The sequence below is a fragment of the Cherax quadricarinatus genome, chromosome 4 (assembly GCF_038502225.1).
Source record: "Cherax quadricarinatus isolate ZL_2023a chromosome 4, ASM3850222v1, whole genome shotgun sequence".
Lineage (NCBI taxonomy): Eukaryota > Metazoa > Arthropoda > Malacostraca > Decapoda > Parastacidae > Cherax > Cherax quadricarinatus.
This window is the reverse complement of record NC_091295.1, coordinates 70,120,828-70,134,995: the sequence shown is the minus strand read 5'-3', so window position 1 is coordinate 70,134,995 and position 14,168 is coordinate 70,120,828. Positions and strand designations below refer to the sequence as shown.

The 14,168-nt window shown below is 46.5% G+C and overlaps 1 protein-coding gene across 1 annotated transcript in view; it reads left to right on the top strand.

Moving 5' to 3' along the window:
* Nucleotides 1–209: 209 nt before the first annotated feature.
* LOC128684450 (NAD kinase) overlaps nt 210–14,168 on the top strand; it is a 174,735-nt gene continuing 160,776 nt past the window's right edge. The window contains exon 1 of the mRNA XM_070097504.1: nt 210–1,069. Within this exon, the coding sequence (XP_069953605.1) occupies nt 975–1,069 (95 nt within the window). The 5' untranslated portion in view covers nt 210–974. The remainder of the gene's footprint in view (nt 1,070–14,168) is intronic.

Below are 14,168 nucleotides of genomic sequence, written 5' to 3'. Positions count from 1 at the left end.
CTTATGACCTGTGTTATACCTGTGACAGGTTTAGAGAGTGTTTCTTCCCTTGAATCCCAGTCCTGGGCCAGGAGAGGTAGGAGGGCGTGCGTAAGGTGAGGAAATAGAGGTGGAAGGTGTGCGTAAGGTGAGGAAGTAGGATAGGTGAGAGTGGTCCTTGAGTGTGGTGGAGCTGTGGGTAGTATGATACAGTGGTGGCCGCTGCCGGTGCTGTGGCTCAGTCGTCGCCCACCTCGGCCCTACACAAGTGTGGTTCTCTCCGCCGCTCTAGCCTCACCCGTGGTGTTTACCCTCTCTCTCTGGGTAGTTTCCCACTGCAGCGTTTATCCTGAGCCTTCCTCGGGATAGTCGCGGTCAAGAATCTGGGTTGTCGCCCACTGCAGCGTTTATCCTGAGCCTTCCTCGGGATAGTCGCTGTCAAGAGTCTGGGTTGTCTCCCACTGCAGCGTTTATCCTGAGCCTCCCTCAGGATAGTCGCGGTCAAGATTCGGGTAATTTCCCACAGTAGCGTTTATCCTGAGCCTCCCTCAGAATAGTCGCGGTCAAGATTCCGGGTAATCTCCCATAGTAGCGTTTATCCTGAGCCTCCCTCGGGATAGTCGCAGTCAAGAATCTGGGTAGACTTATGCACCTGCTGTACCGTACAGTGCTGGGGCTTCTTGTGTGAAGCAGCCGCTGCAGGTGTAGCAGAGGAGGTGTTTGAGTTGTGCTCGAGTGTATATCTCACTATCATTCAGGAGTGTCATATCACGTGCTGATTGACAGCCTGTTCTAACTCTCACAGGAGGTACACGTGTCTTCGATTATCACTGTATCCACTCCTATGTTAGTTTAACATCCTCATTACCCTGTCAATAGCACTCGCCGTGTTAGTGCCACAGTGTCATAATCCATCGTATCAGTAGTACCCACCGTGTCAGTGTCATTGGCACCCATCGTGTTTGTGTGTGTAGGGCAGTGCCACAGGAGTCATCATGTGGTTATACATGAACCGCGTCAATCTTGACGCTGTCAAGAAGAATCAGATCGTATACATTGGCGACGAACTGTGCCTGAGCAACGAGGAAGTGTGAGTACCAGTTTGGTTTTCTTAAGGCCGTTGTTGTGTATCTTGGGAATATTGACGAGTGATAGGCATGCGTTAAGGTGCTGTGCACCTGTCACCACTGTACTGTGTACATTATATATATATATAATATAATATATATATATATATATATATATATATATATATATATATATATATATATATATATATATATATATAATGTATAGCACATACATAGGTACCTCGTAGCACAGTAGTTAACAGACTCAATTCACACCGAAGAGAATGTGAGAATGTGGGGATTGAACCCTTAGCAGTACATAGGTAAAATTAGTGCAGTATTACGGGTCGTATACGGGAAGAGGATTTAAAACAAAATCTCAGTGGAAATAATGTACATTGATTGGTTTTAATAAGATATTGTGAGTTATTAACCGAGTGGACTAGATAATCCGGATAAAGGTCTTCATCCAGAGACAAACAACGTTCCTACTTATTTCATTGTAAGTGTTATTTTTTTCAACATTGTTGTTACAGTGGCCGTACTTATACTCGATAATTATTAATATGAATTAATGATAATCAAATGAACCAAAGCTAACCTAACCTAGATGACGTTTGTAGAGAAGTTATAAATTATGTAAAAAGATATATAACAGTTTTATTTTGTGTGTATGGTGGCGAAGCTAGTGTGTTTCATCATGACAATACTACTTATGCCGGTAAGTTGAATAACTAGCTCGGGTTAACGTGCTCAAATTTACCGTAGAGAAAACTTCACAACGTAATGTGAATAAAGTCCAAGACAAAGTCAAAGATTAATTTCCACATGATACGATAGTGTTTGTACAGAGGTGAGCGAGTTAAGTTACACTCACAACACTGTTGTTGCAACACTTACAACACTGTTGCTGCAACACTCACAACACTGTTGCTGCAACACTTAAAACACTGTTGCTGCAACACTCACAACACTGTTGCTGCAACACTTACAACACTGTCGCTGCAACACTTACAACACTGTTGCTGCAACACTTACAACACTGTTGCTGCAACACTTACAACACTGTCGCTGCAACACTTACAACACTGTTGCTGCAACACTTACAACACTGTCGCTGCAACACTTACAACACTGTTGCTGCAACACTTACAACACTGTTGCTGCAACACTTACAACACTGTTGCTGCAACACTTACAACACTGTTGCTGCAACACTCACAACACTGTTGCTGCAACACTTACAACACTGTTGCTGCAACACTTACAACACTGTTGCTGCAACACTTACAACACTGTTGCTGCAACACTTACAACACTGTTGCTGCAACACTTACAACACTGTTGCTGCAACACTCACAACATTGTTGCTGCAACACTTACAACACTGTTGCTGCAACACTTACAACACTGTCGCTGCAACTGTTACTATTTGCAGGACTGCAACACTGTTGCGCCGTCCGCTTTGAACATTCTAACACTGTTAACGCCATTCACGCTGTTACAGCGTTCGCCCAACTGTTAACCGACGCGCTACTTGCTGTTGCGCAACATTCTGACACTGTTGCGCATTCAACAGCTGTTGTAACCTCTGCACACTGTTGCGCATGCATTCGACTGTTCGCGCACTCCACGCTGCTGGCATTCCGCACTGTTCGCAGCACTCCGCAACACTGTTGCTGCACACTCGCCACTTGTTGCTGCAGCACTACAACACTGTTGCTGCTCCTACCTGTTTAACAACTCTGTACTGTTCGCAGCATCCAACACGCTGTACAGCACTTCACAACACTGTTGCTGCAGCACTTCCACAACACTGTTGCAGCACTTACGCTGTTGCTACGCATTCACACTGTTCGCGCAGCACTCGCTGTTGTATGGCATCTGCAACTGTTTCTGCACACTCCACGCACTGTTGCGCACTTCCAACACTGTTGCTGCACTATTGTTGCTATTGTCTGCGCGCTCTACACTGTTGCTGCATTCGCAGCTGTTGTCGACATTCTGTACTGTTGCTTGCACAACACTTTGCTGCAGCACTACCTGTTGCTGAACAGCATTCACAACACTGTCCTGCAACACTATTGCTGCAGCATTTACAACACTGTTGCTGCAGCATTCCACAACACTGTTGCTGCAAGCACTTCCACAAGCACTGTTGCTGCTTGCTGCTGTTATCGCCTACTGTTGCTGCACAACACCACTGTTGCTGCAGCATTCTGTTACATGCGCAACTCACACTGTTGCTGCAACGCACTCTACTGCTGCAAGCCCCCGACTGTTGCTGCGCACTTCACTGTTGCTGTTGCATTGCAACGCCTTTTAACGCATTACAACACTGTTGCTGCAACACTCCGGCAGCACTGCTGCAACATTTACAGCACTGTTGCTGCACAATACATGTTGCTCTGCATTTCACACACTCTGTTGCTGCAGCATTTACACTGCTTGTTAACGCAAGCTACTCACAACACGTTGCTGCAAGCATTCACAAGGCTACTGTTGCTGCAAGCTTCACAACACTGTTGCTGCAGCACTGAACTTACTGTTCGCACTGCAACACTGCTGCTTCGCACTGCACTTTGCTTGCAGCACTTCCTCAACACTGTTTCGCTGCATCCGAACGCTGACAACACTGTTTGTGCAACTACAAGCACCCTGTTGCTGCAAGAACTTACAACACTGTTGCTGCAGCACTCTAACGCTGCACCTACTGTTTGCTGCAGCACTCCTATTTACTGCATTTAACTGCACAACACCACTGTTCACACTTCGCAACACTGTTGCTGCAACACTTCACAACACTGTTGCTGCAAGCACTCCAACACTGTTTGCTGCAAGCACTCCTGCTTGCTGTTGCTGTTACGCTTACAACACTTGTTGTGCACTAACAACACTGTTACGACTGCTTAGCACTGTTGTCACACGCACACTGTTGCTGCAACGACCTGCAACACTGTTGCTGCCGCTACACGTGACAGCACTTCTCCCTGTTGCTGCAACACTGTTGCTGTTTAACAACACTCACAACACTGTTGCTGCAAGCACTTACAACACTGTTGCAGCACTCCGTTGCTGCAGCACTTTCACAACACTGTTGCAGCACGCCTAACACTGTTAACTGCTTCACAACACTGTTGCTGCAACTCCTGTCTGTTGCTGCAAGCACTTACAACACTGTTGCTGCTGAACACTTGCAGCACTTGTTGCTGCACTCCAACAACACTGTTGCTCACGTCTAAGCAGCACTTCACAACGCTGCAACTAGCGCTGCACGCAACTGTTCGCACGCTTCCAACACTGTTAACGCCTCACAACCTGTTTAACGCCCCAACACCTGTTGACAACTGCTTCCGACTGCTTGGGCAGCTACGCAACTGTTGCTCCACTCCACACCTGTTGCTGCAACGCTTAATACTGTTGCTGCACACTTCCACAACACTGTTAACTGCAGCGCTCTAACACTTCACCCTGTTGCTGCAACACTCCACAACACTGTTGCTGCAGCACTACCACTGTTCAACGCGCCCCGACTGAACTTGCTGCACTCCGCAACATGTTGCTGCAACTCCTGCACTGTTTACTCGCTTCCTGCTTGCAGTTGCTTAACTTACAACACTGTTGCGCAGCACTTCCTCAGTGTTGCTGCACACTGTTAACTGTTCAACGCCACTCACAGCTACTGTTGCTGCAACACTCTGCCTGACGCTTCCTCACTTTAACGTTTGTACGCACTTGGGCACCAGCACTTTGCTTGCTGCACGCACTCCGCAACACTGTTTGCTGCAAGCACTCCTACTGTTGCGCGCACTCCACTGTTGCGCGCTTCCAGGCTTGCTGTTGCTTAGCAACTCCGCACACTGTTAACGCTACTGCTTACTGTTGCTGCACATTCACAACACTGTTGCTGCAGCACAACACTGCGGCTGCACATCCACAACTACTGTTCGCAGCATCTGCACATTCACTGTTGCTGAACAGCTTACAACTACTGTTGCTGCGCATTTACACGCTGTTTAACGCGCAACTCTGCTTGCTATTACTGTTCGAACACTTCACAACACTGTTTGCTGCAACACTCACAACACTGTTGCTGCAAGCACTTACAACACTGTTGCTGTTAGCATTCACTAACTGCTTGCTTGCAGCACTCCACAACACTGTTGCTGCAGCACTTACAACTACTGTTGCTGCAACACTACAACACTGTTGTAACGCTGACACTGTTGCTGCAACACTGCACACTGTTGCAAGCACTTACAACACTGTTGTGCAACTCTAACACTTTTAACGCAAGCACTGCCTGGCACTGTTACTGCACTCCCAACACTGTTGCTGCAGCACTTCACAGCACTGTTGCTGCAACCGCCTAACAACACTGTTGCTGCAACACCCTTACAGCACTGTTGCTGCACAGCACTGTTTAACACTCGTTGACTGCAGCACTCCTGGCTACTGTTCGCCTGCACGCGCATGCTTTGCACGCAGCACTGTTACGCTGCAGCACTTCGCACTGTTGCAGCACTTACAACACTGTTGCTGCAACACTCACCAACTACTGTTGCTGCACTCAGCACTTTTGCTGCAGCACTCTTACTGTTGCTGCAACACTCCTCAACACTGTTGCTGCCAGCACTTCACAACACTGTTGCTGCGCACTCTGACACGCGCTGCAGCAACACTGTTGTCAGCTCCACACGCTGTTGCTGCAGCACTTCACAACACTGTTGCTGCAACTCTTCACAACTACTGTTGCTGCGTGCTTCAACAACGCTGTTGCAGCAACACTGCTTGCTACAGCTACAACACTGTTGCGCAGCACTCACAACACTCAGTTGCTTGACACTTCCACTGTTTACTGCAAGCACTTCACACACTGTTGCTGCAACACTAACACAACTACTGTTGCTGCAACACTCAGCACTGTTGCTGCAAGCAGCAACACAACACTGTTGCTGACAACCCGACACTGTTTAACGTCAACACTGTTCAACACGCAGCACTGTTGCTGCAACAATACACTGCGACGCTACAACACTACTGACGCTCAGCACTGTTGCGCAAGCTTCACACAACTTTTAACGCGCACTGCAACCTGTTGCTGCAATCACTGACGCGGTACAACACTTACAACACTGTTGCTAAGCACTTCACAACACTGTTAAGCACTACAACACTGTTGCTGAACACTTCTGCACTGTTGCTGCAACCCACGTTCAACACTGTTGCTGCAAGCACACTGTTGCTGCAAACACTTCCCCCACAACACTGTTGCGCGGCACTTCACGAACACTGTTCGCAACACTCGCAACAACTTACAACTGCTTGCTACACTGCACACTCTGTAACATTGCTGCAACAGTGCTGCAACATAACTGTTTAACGCAAGCACTCAAGCTTGCACTGTTTGCTGCAACCTCTGTACTGTTTAACAGCAACAACACTGTTGCTGCAAGCACTCACAACACTGTTGCTGAATGTTCCGAACTCCACCTGTTGCTGCGGCACTTCCAACACTGCTTGCTGCAACACTGTTGGCTACTCGTTGCGGCAGCACTACCTGTTGCTGCAACGCTTCACAACTGTTTGCTTACACTAACACTGCTTGCTGCAAGCACTCCACAACTGTTTAACGCACCTCATAGCTTGCTGTTGCTGCAACCTCCATAGCTTGCTGTTTAACGCACGCACTGTTGCGCACGCTGTAACTCCCTTCACAACACTGCTGCAAGCACTCACAACACTGTTGCTGCAACACTTCCAAAGCACTGTTGCTGCAACACTTCACAACACTGTTGCAACACTCACAACACTGCTTGCTGCAACGGTTACGTCCAACACGTTGCACACTCACCTTACTGCTTGCGCACTCCTGGCACTGTTGCTGAACACTCCGTAACTGCGCACGTTGCGCAACACTGATAACACTCGCAACGCTGTTGCGTGCAAGCACTCTGCTGTTGCTGCAACACTCCACAACACTGTTGCTGCGCATCTGCACTGTTGCTGCAACATCACTGTTAAGCGCAACACTCAGCAACACTTGTTGCTGCAACCTCGCAACTGTTGCTGCAGCACTTAGCTACTGTTGCTGCACACTTCCTGTACTGTTTAACGCCTCCACAACCTGTTGCGCAACACTCCACACTGTTAACACATCCTGTTACTGTTTCAGCACTCCACAACACTGTTGCTGCGCACAACTGTTGCTGCACACTCCGCAACACTGTTGCTGCAACGCTTCACAACATGTTGCTGCACACTCACAACTGTTGCGCGCACTCAAACCTGTTCGCAACCCACCACTGTTCGCAACACAACTGTTGCTGCAACACTCACTTAACTGCTCACGCTCTAATTTTGTACAGCACATCACAACACTGTTGCGCACTCACTGTTCAAGCACTACCACTGTTGCTGCAGCAACTCCTCACTGTTACGCGGCATTCACACTGTTTACGCCCTCGTTACTGTTTGCTGCAACACTCACAACACTGTTGCAACGCGCATCACAACACTGTTGCGCGACCTCGCGCTGTTGTTGCTCCTGTACTGTTTCGCGAACACTTCACAACACTGTTTAACGCGCGCTCATCACTTTGCGACGCACTGCTGTTGCGCAGCACTCTTGGCTTCTTTTAACGGCAGCTTACAACCTGTTAACGCGACATGGTGAACTGACTGACTGTTCGCAATCACTGACTGTTAACAGCTGCCACTGTTGCCAACGGACGTAACGCTGTTGCTTATCAACTTCACAACACTGTTGCTGCTGCGCGCAACACTCTACGCACACTCAACACTGTTCTCTGCAATACAACCTGTTGACACGCGCCTACTGTTGCTGCAACCTCCTGCAGCACACTGTTTGCTGTTAGCGCACTCCGCGCTTATCGACGCTTGTTGCCAGCCTGTTCAACAGCACTCTCTGTTGTACTTTCACAACACTGTTTAACAGACACTCCAACACTGTTGCGCAACACTCCTAACACTGTTCTGCACGCATTGCTGCACCCTAGCACTGAACGGCGCTTCAGCACTGTTTAACAGCACTCTGGCGCTGTTGCTGCACTTCACGCTGTTAACGCGACACTGTTCTGCAAGCACCTAGACTGTTTAACGAGCACTGACTGAACACTGCTGCTACAGCCTGTTCTGCGAACACTTCAGCACTGTTTAACGCCAACACTCAGCACACTGTTGCTGCAACACTTCACAACACTGTTGCTAGCACTTCTCAACTGTTTAACCGCACTCCGCAACACTGTTGCGCAGCACTCCACAACACTGTTGCTGCAGCTCCAACACTGTTCGCAGCACTCGCTTTGTTAACGTTGCACCCGCTTTTAACGCACCTCACAGCACTGTTGCGGCACTTCTTCAACTGTTGTTCTGCAACACTTCACAACACTGTTGCGCACACCACAACACTGTTGCTGCAACACTCACAACACTGTTGCTGCAACACTCACAACACTGTTGCTGCAACACTCACAACACTGTTGCTGCAACACTCACAACACTGTTGCTGCAACACTCACAACACTGTTGCTGCAACACTCACAACACTGTTGCTGCAACACTTCACAACACTGTTGCTGCAACACTCACAACACTGTTGCTGCAACACTTCACAACACTGTTGCTGCAACACTCACAACACTGTTGCTGCAACACTCACAACACTGTTGCTGCAACACTCACAACACTGTTGCTGCAACACTCACAACACTGTTGCTGCAACACTCACAACACTGTTGCTGCAACACTTCACAACACTGTTGCTGCAACACTCACAACACTTGCTGCAACACTTACAACACTGTTGCTGCAACACTCACAACACTGTTGCTGCAACACTCACAACACTGTTGCTGCAACACTCACAACACTGTTGCTGCAACACTCACAACACTGTTGCTGCAACACTCACAACACTGTTGCTGCAACACTCACAACACTGTTGCTGCAACACTGTTGCTGCAACACTTCACAACACTGTTGCTGCAACACTTCACAACACTGTTGCTGCAACACTTCACAACACTGTTGCTGCAACACTCACAACACTGTTGCTGCAACACTCACAACACTGTTGCTGCAACACTCACAACACTGTTGCTGCAACACTCACAACACTGTTGCTGCAACACTCACAACACTGTTGCTGCAACACTCAACACTGTTGCTGCAACACTCACAACACTGTTGCTGCAACACTCACAACACTGTTGCTGCAACACTCACAACACTGTTGCTGCAACACTCACAACACTGTTGCTGCAACACTTCACAACACTGTTGCTGCAACACTCACAACACTGTTGCTGCAACACTTCACAACTTACCAAGAAACTCCAGATGAAACTAAATTTCGGTCCATCCTGGACTCGAGACGTGATAATGGTGTAAGACGGGCCGAAACGTCGTCTAGTTTATTCTGCAGTGTGTGGGTTAATTGTGAGTAGAGATGTAATATAACCTTGAGACCTGCTCTAGTTATCAGGAAACTAGAAACTTGATTACATTTATTACCAGCACTTTCTTAGTATACAGTGTTGCCAAGGCTTCAGGTTTAACTTAAACTTGTGTCTTTTTTTCATCCTCTACTGTACTTAGTGCTGCAAGTATTTACTGTCTCAGGGTTTAATTAAGGAAAACGGCTACCTAGATAATTTTACCTATTTTTTTCTTAGAGTTCATAGAGCGCAGATGAGGCAAATACATACAAGTTTTTATTCGATAAGGGCGATGTGTGTATATACTCACCTGTTTGTATTCTCCCATTTGTGTTTCCAGAAGTCTGTTCGAAGCTCCTGGTCCCGGCTCTTTGCTGGTCACTACTAGATCCACTCCCTGCTCTAAGAGGCTTGTCATACCTCTCATTAAAACTGTATGGATTCTGCCTCCATAACATCGCTCTCTAGGTGTGTGTTTGGGGGGAGGGGGATGTCCTCGCCGAATTGTATTTGTGGGGGTCGATTCTCGGGTTCTGTCCCTGTTTCTTAGACTACTTTGACCGGCATCAGTAATTTCAGGTCTGGTGGTTATTGTAATGTCTTCTCTTGAAGTTTTGTAATGAGTCTGCTGGCATCAACATCTGATCCAAGTCATTCCACTTTTAAGCCACCCAGAGAATATAACTACAGACTATAAGTTAGCTGTGTTTTTAGCCTCCACCTGTGTCCTTGATTGTGGTCCTCTTAATTAACACAGCCTGTCTTTATCTGGTCTGTCAGTTCCTCTTAAGTTGTGTGGGGGAGCGATGAACTAGCTCTGTATACTGTTTGCCTGAGACAATAAGGGTTGTGCTCCAGTTCTCGGGTTTGCTGTAAAAGTGCAGTCTAACATCCTTATAACTCATTTAAATGTTCACTATGTATCTGTTTTCTCGTGTCATTCTATCAATATTACCTTTACCAGTTTCTCGAAGTATTTATGTATGTCATGATCATGTCTCCTCCATCTTCTTTCCTTCAGTCCATTCCTGTCATGTCTTATCTCTTAGCTGCAGTACTAATCAAGTTGGAAACCTTTATACTTTTCCCAGCCGTCTTATATGCTTAGCTAAGTAGGTGTATCAAATCTGAGGCTGCTCACTTCATGATTGCTTATATGTATGCTTTGATTACTGAACTGAAGGATTTCTTGTTCATGTTACTGAAGGTCGCTTTAATATGTACTAGACTAGTATACACCAGTAGTATTTGTGTATTTAGTTAACGGTTTACTATGACGTCTACTGCCACACTTTTTACCAGATTATTTTATCATTGTACCGGTATAAATGGTATATAATACCGACGAGTTGAGGAATAAGACCCTTACGTAACACTTAAGTAAATATTCTTTCTGCGTCTTCAGTTAAATACAGAAGAGGCTTTAATACTGGAGACAGTGAATAAAGTGAAGAGGAAATTTTATGGTGTTCAGTGTCCTAGCCTTGAAGGTGTTCAGTCTCTCAGCCTTGATAGGTGGTGTTCAGTCCTGTAGCAAAAGTGAAGGCTGAACACGTTAAAATTCCCCCTCCACTTCTTCCACTGTCTTCAGTATTAATTAAAGTCGCTTCTTTATTCGACTAAAGAAGCCTACTACACAAGCGAGACGTTTCGGTAATAAAGATACCCAAGTGTTGCACTTGTGTCTTATTCATCAGATTCTTCTAGTTGTTCCTTATCCAGCTGGTACGATGACTTTGTTCTCTCTATCTCATTCAGTGTATTACTTAACACCTGCTGACACTGAATTTTAGAAACCATTTCCTGACCATTCTTGCAACGTATCCATATCTTCCTGATGTTTTCTGCATTCTTTTCGGTAATTTTTTATTTGAGAAATTTAACTGGTATACTAGCCTCTTAAACTTTCCTCTCTTTCCTATCATTTCTCTTGAGTCCCACCTTCACTGTCCACTTGTATGTCGTGTAGTGGTCGTCTGCTCAACTTTAAAGACGATCTTCCTGGAGTCTGAGTCGGGGAACACCAGGCAGACCCTGGCCACTGTTGTTCCCCTTCATTTTTGAAGGTTCAAAGATGTGCTGACTCATGAAGCTTCTCATTGTCATGTACCGTAACTTTGCTCTATATCCGACACTTCTTCCACCCCTTTCTCCTCCCCCCGGTGAATTCATGTTTTCCCTTTCTATTAAGTTGTGATTAAAATCCATCACAAACGAAAGGTTTGCATCAGTTCTCTGCGATACTCTAAAAATCTTGTTTAAATTAATATGGTGGCCGTTTTTGATGCCAGATTCTTGGTCGTGCATTATGTTGTTGGTCAGGGGACTGTGTTCTTGCCTCAGTTACCTTGGGCTCTACAGGAACCATCATATTATGTAGTGTGAGATTCATCTGCAGTTTCTAATATCTGTCTCAGACCTGCACCGTTTTTGATTAATGGTTCTACGACTATTTTATTTTTATTCGCTTACTATATGGCAGTCACTAGGAAAAAAACATTGATTATTATTCTTCTAAGCTTGGTTTCTGTGAGCATAATTGCAACTGCTTTTTTAAACCGTGTTCTTTCCCCGGTTAAATGGTTTTGTTAATAATTGTATCATGATACTTTTTTCCATATGACGCGTTGGTGTTGGTGTTGTAGTTCTGTAGCTGTTGCTGCTGATGTTTGTGTTACTGGTTGCCGGTGGTTGAACTGGCGTTGATAGTGTGTGGTGACGGCAGTCATGGGTTTTGTCTGCATGGGAATCACCAGATGTTATGTAGTGCTTGGTTCACTGCTCTGGCAACTCTTGTGTTGTGTCTAACTTACTCTGTTGTAATTTGATTTTTGTCTGCTCTTCTTTCTGATACCACTGCTTCAGCCTGTGCTTTCCTGTGTTATCACTGTTTCAGCCTGGTAAATAATTGTATCTTATACCCTGGCCACACTAATTCTGCGGACGCCGTTGCTAGATCCAGTCGAAGGAACCCGGGCCGAATAATGAACGATTAGAAACGTATATCTGCGATATACCTGTAACTGGTTTCGAGAGTTTTTCTGCCATCGCACCCCGGCCTAGGGCATGACTCTTCTGTTGATTGCCTGTTCTGTTGGGTTGTTTACATTAGCGGCCCGCTGCCTCTACAGCTAAAACAGCCAGGTTCATCTGTACTTGGCAGAGAACTAATACATTCGTTTTGGCAGTATTTTTGATATCTGCTGGTAGCAGGTTGGGCCACGGATGTTGATACTGTGTTCTCATATTGTACCAATGACACCCATGTTTTTCACTGGGTGTTTTACACTCCTCCAGTATGTTGTTACTGTAGTGTGTAGATTTAGGACTACGTCCACAGGTATCTTCCATGTACTGTTTACCTGGAGAGAGTTCCGGGGGTCAACGCCCCCGCGGCCCGGTCTGTGACCAGGCCACCTGGTGGATCAGAGCCTGATCAACCAGGCTGTTGCTGCTGGCTGCAGGCAAACCAACGTACGAGCCACAGCCTGGCTGGTCAGGAACCGACTTTAGGTGCTTGTCCAGTGCCAGCTTGAAGACTGCCAGGGGTCTGTTGGTAATCCCCCTTATGTGTGCTGGGAGGCAGTTGAACAGTCTCGGGCCCCTGACACTTATTGTATGGTCTCTTAACGTGCTAGTGACACCCCTGCTTTTCATTGGGGGGATGGTGCATCGTCTGCCAAGTCTTTTGCTTTCGTAGTGAGTGATTTTCGTGTGCAAGTTCGGTACTAGTCCCTCTAGGATTTTCCAGGTGTATATAATCATGTATCTTTCCCGCCTGCGTTCCAGGGAATACAGGTTTAGGAACCTCAAGCGCTCCCAGTAATTGAGGTGTTTTATCTCCGTTATGCGCGCCGTGAAGGTTCTCTGTACATTTTCTAGGTCAGCAATTTCACCTGCCTTGAAAGGTGCTGTTAGTGTGCAGCAATATTCCAGCCTAGATAGAACAAGTGACCTGAAGAGTGTCATCATGGCCTTGGCCTCCCTAGTTTTGAAGGTTCTCATTATCCATCCTGTCATTTTTCTAGCAGATGCGATTGATACAATGTTATGGTCCTTGAAGGTGAAATCCTCCGACATGATCACTCCCAGGTCTTTGACGTTGGTGTTTCGCTCTATTTTGTGGCCAGAATTTGTTTTGTACTCTGATGAAGATTTAATTTCCTCGTGTTTACCATATCTGAGTAATTGAAATTTCTCATCGTTGAACTTCATATTGTTTTCTGCAGCCCACTGAAAGATTCGGTTGATGTCCGCCTGGAGCCTTGCAGTGTCTGCAATGGAAGACACTGTCATGCAGATTCGGGTGTCATCTGCAAAGGAAGACACGGTGCTGTGGCTGACATCCTTGTCTATGTCGGATATGAGGATGAGGAACAAGATGGGAGCGAGTACTGTGCCTTGTGGAACAGAGCTTTTCACCGTAGCTGCCTCGGACTTTACTCTGTTGACGACTACTCTCTGTGTTCTGTTAGTGAGGAAATTATAGATCCATCGACCGACTTTTCCTGTTATTCCTTTAGCACGCATTTTGTGCGCTATTACGCCATGGTCACACTTGTCGAAGGCTTTTGCAAAGTCTGTACATATTACATCTGCATTCTTTTTATCTTCTAGTGCATTTAGGACCTTGTCGTAGTGATCCAGTAGTTGAGACAGA